The 7,500-nt window shown below is 35.9% G+C and overlaps 1 protein-coding gene across 3 annotated transcripts in view; it reads left to right on the plus strand.

The window, feature by feature from the left end:
• Positions 1–7,500, plus strand: part of LOC123507838 (neurotrimin-like) — a 75,666-nt gene that overhangs the window by 62,388 nt on the left and 5,778 nt on the right. For all 3 annotated transcript variants that reach the window (XM_045261096.1, XM_045261095.1, XM_045261094.1), the window contains 2 exons: positions 115–216; positions 4,537–4,645. In XM_045261096.1, coding sequence (XP_045117031.1) covers positions 115–216; positions 4,537–4,645 — 211 coding nt within the window. The remainder of the gene's footprint in view (positions 1–114; positions 217–4,536; positions 4,646–7,500) is intronic.

Raw genomic sequence — 7,500 nt, forward strand, 5'->3', positions numbered from 1 at the left:
AAAAGTTATATTGCTTAGTTAGAATTCCCCCGAGGTCAGGTGTGCTGTATTACCTGTTCCTCCTTACCTGTAATTTAGAGAGTTAAAGGTGAACTTGACCGCGTTCCTCTGCAGGTGTCGTGGATCAGGCGCCGCGACTACCACCTTCTCACGGTCGGTTCGCAGGCCTACAGCAGCGACGACAGGTTCCAGGTGCGCTACATCAAGAATGAAAACGTGAGTACACCTGAAGTTATTTGTTAAAGGTATCTCTTGATTATACCTAGGAAAAAATAGTATTGTTTGTTTATTCAAGTGAGAATTTTGTTAATTCGGTTTCCTTATAAAAAAAAATATGTTTTCACTTCCTTTTATCTGTTGAAAATGCTCATATTTATTCCATAACAAGTACGGAAGATTAGTTAAGGTTTCCTCCCTTCGACTGTTTAGTATATAAGTGAGAGCATTGCTAATACACCTTAAGTTACGTCTAAAAACATCTGCTTGCACCTTCAGCTATCTTTTAAGAGTACCTGTTAACTATATCAGGGAGGAAAATAGAAGGTTTTTCATTTATCTTTTTATTTATCTGTTTTTTTTATTGTTTAATATTCAAGTTAGGATAATATTAATACACCTTTGAATCTACCTGTGAAAATACCTGTTTACGAGGGCGGAAAATTTGGAAACAGTGTTTTCAGTCCCTTACTGTTGGTAATTAAGTATGGTTCGTTGAAGTACTGCAAATAAATAATCATTTCTCAAATTTACCTTTCGAAATTACCTGCTTATTTTATTTGTCTGGTAACGTAAAAAGAGAACAAGAACATAATACAAACTATCTCACAGTATCGCATGAACATATGTCTGTTTTTTTTTTTTTTTTTTTTTTTTTTTTTTACCGTTTCTATCCTATTTATTTTCACTTCATATCTTTCTTGCAAGTCACCAGTGAGAATATGCAGTAATTTTACTGGAGCTTGCTTATCAGGAAGAAAATCATAAGACGATATATGATTTTCCACTGTCACTTTTGGTTGGCGTTTTACTAAGCAAGGAAATGCTTTAAGTTTACACCTACAATTTCTCTTTATTTTTCATACTCTTCTTTTGGAATTGTACTGTGATGCAAGTAAAATTATACCTTGATACCCCGTAAATTGCTCGCTTGAAGTTTTGAGTCCTTGTCTGTATTATTCACGGTGACATCTGTCTAGAACGGTTCAGTCAAATAAGGTATAATTTGACTTCCTCAACTCTTAAATTATACATAAATGTCAAAGTTAATACCGGAATCGTAAATTCTCCCGCAAAATTGTAGTAAATGGAACTGAATACTTAGAAAAGACGTATTTCGCGTCTGCGTTCACATTTCCTGGCACGACATAATGGCATTAGACAGCCACACCTTCTACACCAATATTCCTGACTTGGAGGGGCGCGTGGAGAAACTCATAGCGTGTGTTGTCTCCCTCGTGCAGCTGTTCCTCCTCTGTTCATCAAGAATCACATTAACGTGTCGCCTGCACGCTGTAATTATGACATTTTACACGCTGGCTAAGTGCATTAATGGCGTGCTGCGTTATGATTGCGGCATTTCCCACGGCGCTTCCTCCCATCAGTAGCTTTCACACGTAAACATAAACAAGCTTGTGTTTTGAGGTACTAAAATAATGTTTGGTGGTTAATTCTCGTGCACACTCAGGGGAATTCCTTTTTTTCTTTTTACTTTATTATAGGCTCTGAGATTAAAAGCAACTGGCAATTATGTGTGCTTTGTCACATCTGTAGCGTTCACACGTAAACATGAATATTTTTTCTTTGTTTTAGGTACTGAGAATGATGTTTGATTACTAATCCTCGTGTGCTTTGGGGGAGTTGTAAAGTGTGAAGCTCTTAGATTAAACACTACTGATAATTTGTCATGCTTCCTCTTATTAGTAAACACGTAAACATAAATTTCTGTTTTCAGGAACTGAGAACCATGTTTGATGATTTAATTTTCGTGATAACTGAGAAACTTTTTAAAATCTAAAGCTTTGATATGTAAAAAAGCAAGAACTCAATTTACGACGCTTCCTCCCATCAGTAAACACGTAGACATAAATAAGTCTTTGTGTTGAGGTACTGAGAACATTTGATGACCAGTTTTTGAGTATACAAATATAGTTTCAAAGCGTGAAACTCCGAGATGAAAAATACCTCACAATTTGTGACACAACCATTGGTAAATATGAAAACATAAATAATTCTATATTTCAAGATGAAAATTCTTAGTGGTTTTTTTTTTTCTTTTACTAAGTGAGGTATGAAATTAGAAGTTCTTGACGTAATGATTACTGATTTTCATAGCTCGACATACTTCAACATAAGAGTGTGGGAGTTTCAAATCTTTGAAATATGGTAAAGTTAATAATAAAAGAAACACTTTTACAAGTACTGAGGAGTTTGAAAGTTTTGTCCATATACTAAAAATACTAAAAGAAATCATTTCTTTTCCATTAGCGTGAAGAAAATTAAGAGATGCTGGAAATAGACTTGAAATACATATTTTAGGGTTTTTCTTTGGATAGGACGGTAGATTCCGATGTCAGGGAGTGAATTTAAAAGCTGGAGATACTGAAGACCGTGATCACATACGTATAAATTTATGTATCCTGAATTTAAAAATCCATTTTGCTAAGAACAATAAAAACTAATTATTTTTCTCATCTAATTATAAGATGTAAGAGGATAAAAGAATGAAAAGAATAATAATGAAGAATTTTCATAATCATTAAGAGCTGGAGAGCTTACGGCGATGAGAAAACTAATACCTGACCTCTCCTCATGTTTACTTTAGTTTGAGCTGACGAGAAGCAATCTTTTGTGTCAGTAGGGGTTAAATGTGAGTGTCTTATTCTTCATCGTATTAAGAAGTTATCTTGGCAGTGCATTCGTCATCATCAGATAAAATGACATAATTATAGTGTTAATTAAGTCATTTTTATGTTTGGTGAAAGTCTCCCATCGTCAAAGCTAAGCCGGGAAAATTATCACGATGGAAGGTATTATGCCCAGCCTTTTGTTTCTATAGTACTAATTAGCTTATTTTTCTTACTTTTTTTTTTAATAGAAGATGAATAATTTTTTTGTAACGATGGCATGTTTTTGTTTTCTTGTTTTGCGTGTTTTCTACGTCTGTTAGGTTGCTTACCCATATGCCTCTCTGTCTTTCTCAATTTATATCTGTATCTGATTTGGTGTTTGTATATTTCATTGTGTGTGTGTGTGAGTGTGTGTGTGTGTGTGTGTGTGTGTGTGTGTGTGTGTGTGTGTGTGTGTGTGTGTGTGTGTGTGTGTGTGTGTGTGTCTACTTTTGCCTTTCTTTGTAGCCTTTCATCTATCTCTCTGTCTGTCTTTTTGTCTGTCCGTTTGTCTATCAACCTCTATCTATCTATCCATACTTATTCGTCTATCTGGCTACACATCACCCTAACATATTTACATCGGGGCTCAGAGCTCGAAACAACGATTTATGACTCAGTGATCTGGTGTTCGAGGCTGCAGCGAGCGCCACTTAGCAGAGGAAGCAGCAAGTTCCGGTGTGGCTGTGACGGAACGTGTGTGACTTGTTTGTTTTGCCCGGAATGGAATGGTATTTGAATTTTTGCCTGGTGGGTTTGTGGGTGGCTGGGTGGGCGGATGGGTGAGTGTGGGTGTAGTTGCAGATCCAGTACAGTGTTTGGTGAACTTTTTTTTAGAACAGTTCATTACGTTGTACTGTTATGATGTGTCAAATCGTTAGTCTGTGAATTTGTAAAAAAAAACATGTGACTGAATGTAATACTATGAGACATCACCATTATAGTATAGGTTTGGATTGATCTTCGAGTTATTTTCTAATTCTTAGTATTGATTTAGTTTGAACTCTCTCTCTCTCTCTCTCTCTCTCTCTCTCTCTCTCTCTCTCTCTCTCTCTCTCTCTCTCTCTCTCTCTCTCTCTCTCTCTCTCTCTCTCTCTCTCTATCTATCTCTGAAACCATCCCTTGCTATTCCCATGACCGAAACCTCAATTAATTCACTATAAACCTTGAAAAAACGAATAAAAAAGAAACCAACACCAGATCGTTCCATATTTTTCGACCAGCTGTCCTCAGGGGAGATTTCACTGTATGATATGAAGAACTCTAGTTTTACAATGAATCGGTAATTTTTTGCTCACTTTATGACTCACTTAAGCATTAATAATCACCGTGCTCCCTCTACACCTGAAGCGCCGATTAAAATATGTAAGCCAAAAAAAAAAAAAAAAAAAAGATGAACCCGTTAATATTTACAATAATTCTACGAGTAATGTGTTGGTGAATTTTTAGATCTCATTATTTATTTTCGTGTAGATTTTTCCGTTTTGGATCTGAGGGGATTATTATCATTATTGTTGTTATTGTTTAACTGTTGTACAAATAGTGGTAAAAGTGTTATGAATGGGCTACTAAATTGCGATGATTTTGGGAACTATTTATTGAGGTTCTGGGATTCTAATGTGGCTCTATCACGGTTCTCCTCCACTCACAGGATTGGCAGCTCCACATCCGCTACGTGCAGGTGCGGGATGACGGTGTGTATGAGTGTCAGGTGTCCTCTCATCCCCCCATCAGTTTGTTCGCCACGCTGAGAGTCTTGGGTGAGTACTGCGTTGGTCTCTCCTTTCCCTGCCTGGTTTTCATTGAGCCACGTTCGTAATTCCCTCATTGCGTTGCTTTTCAATCTGTTTAGTTGTATTAGTTGTTTCCTTCCCTGCATTGTTCCTCGTTCATTAATTGACTTGCTGTTTAATTTGTTTAGTTATGTTTGTTGTTTGTTTGTTTCTCCCGTCCAAGTGTTAATTTTCTTTTTTTCACTTATATGTATTCTTAGCTCACTGTTTTCCTTATTTGTTGTTTAATTTGTTTAGTGGTGTTTGTTGTTTGCTTGTTTCTCCCTACCAAATGTTGATTTTCTCTTTTTTCATTCATTTGTAATTTTCGCTCACTGTTTCTTTTTATTTGTTGTTCTTATTAGCTATTTTTGTTCGTGCCTCACTTCATTGTACTGAGATGGTCTACTCACTGATTTACCGATTCATTCGTTCATTCAGTATTTCAGTTTCTCTCTTGTTCATTCATTCTCTCTCTCTCTCTCTCTCTCTCTCTCTCTCTCTCTCTCTCTCTCTCTCTCTCTCTCTCTTTTACGTTTATTTACTTTAATCTTCAGCTTTCTTTATTACTCAAATCTCTTTTTCTAGTTCAATTTTTTTGGCCTATTTATTTGTTCATTCCTTTTCCTTTTCATTATCATTCCCATTTTTTTTACTATATTTACACAGTTACTTTTCTTCTTATTTTCTTTCTTTCTTTTTTTTTTTCTATGTGCCACTATTTCCAATGAGTGTTGAATATTCGACTGTTTAATTTCCTGTTACTAATCATAAACGTCAGGGCTTTACTGTCATTCTATATCCCAGCGAGATCTCATACGACAGAGCTCGTCTTTAACGCAAACACCGGGTTGGAATCCTCTCTCTTTGTCACGTTCTTTCGCCATACTTAACTCGTACGTATAAATACACATGCACATCCAACTGGCCCTCCCTCCGCTCAAGCCAGCTTTATGCAACATCACACATCAGCATAAACCTCATTACCTACGACCGTCTGTATTTACGTTTGGAAGAGCGAGATTTGCGCTTTCAAGTATGACAGCGTGTGCGTGTCCTTGTGTGTCCGTGTGTATCCGTGTGTACATGAGCAAGGCCACGGCTGTAATGGCAGGCGGCCGTGCATAGAGAATACAAGTTAATGGGCTGAATTCTAATGATATGCACACGAAGACTGGGTGCAGGAAGGCAGCTACGACTCCACAGACTATACGTAGCCCCACAAAAACAAATGGAAATGAGATAAGAACGAGAAAATATGTAAAAAAGTAAAAATAAAAAGACTTTGCAAAGAGTCACACAGGCAAAGCAAAGGAGGTGAAAGAAACAGCAGAGAACATAAAGGAATACAAGGAAAGGAACTGAGAGGAGAGTAAACAGCAACAAAAGCTGGTCTTGTGAGGTTGTTTGTTGACTAAACGAAAAACAGAAAGGGACCAAGGGATGTCAAACGTGGAGAACAAGAGAGTGATGCTCACGAATACAGAATTTAGCGTATGTAACAAAAATGTGAGTCCCTTATGTTGCGCGAAATTAAGAGAGACTGCTGCATATAAGTAGTAGTATTGTTCAGAAATGGAAGAGAAGATTGTGACTTGTTCTTTGGAAATTTACATATATATTTGTTCATAGCGAAAACTAAAATGAAAAATATGTAAAGTAAATAGAACTGTTAAAGGATTGAATAGAGAATTGTGATGTATTTCCCTGTATAAAAAGAAGGGGATTACTTTACAATACAAAGCACGGAATTCATAAATGAAGACAGGAAAATGGAATCTATGATGTATTCTAATATGATGAGTAATATATTCATTAAAGGTTAGAATAGAAAATTATGATGAATTTCTCTTTGTGAAAAAATAAATAAAGTGGATGTCTAGTATATAAAAAGCTTCAAACTTATAAATGATCAGACGTAAATGTAGACTACGATGTGTTTCAAAGTTATTTTATTTTCTTTGATGGATGGGATAGAATAACTGCAATACGTTTGTGTGTGTGTGTGTGTGTGTGTGTGTGTGTGTGTGTGTGTGTGTGTGTGTGTGTGTGTGTGTGTGTGTGTGTGTGTGTGTGAAGGAGAGGTGGATAATTGAAACATAGCAAGCGTGGAATCATAAATCAAAAGAAGAAAATGAAGACAATGACGTTTTGCAATGTTTAAAATTATCATTTCACTAAACCATCGTGTGACAGAAATATGATGTCAAATTTATTGAATTGCCAGGATATTGAATAATAGACCGTGACGTTTATGAATGAAGTTTCTCAGCACATACTAACTATTTCATTCATTCCATTCATTCGTCATGCATAAAAAGGCATTGGATAGTTAAGTTGCGTAATAAATGGATTAATACCATTTAATCTATTGGCTCACTGTTATATTATTGGGATTATAATTATTCACCATCACACATGCAAATTAGGCATAAAAGAGGATTACAGGCAGGTGAAAAGTATAATTATTTCTCTGTGGAATGAATTACGCAAATATATTATTCATGTACTACGATAAAGACTTCCGGTTACAACAATATGCACATACATACAGACATACATATATACGTAAACATATACTCACATGCATACATACGTAAATGCATAGTTTTATTTGTTTTGCAGCCGGCGTCGTAAGAGTATTTTCTATAATTTTGTGCTCTTTGTTAGAATTCTCAATACGTAAACGAGCAAAAATGCATATACACCCATGCATGAATAGTTATTGAATATACAAACTACACAACACAATACAACAAAATATGACACCATGTAACAAGACGCAACACATCATAACATAATGCTCTATTACACACACACACACACACACACACACACACACA

Source organism: Portunus trituberculatus, chromosome 23, assembly GCF_017591435.1.
Source record: "Portunus trituberculatus isolate SZX2019 chromosome 23, ASM1759143v1, whole genome shotgun sequence".
Classification (NCBI taxonomy): domain Eukaryota; kingdom Metazoa; phylum Arthropoda; class Malacostraca; order Decapoda; family Portunidae; genus Portunus; species Portunus trituberculatus.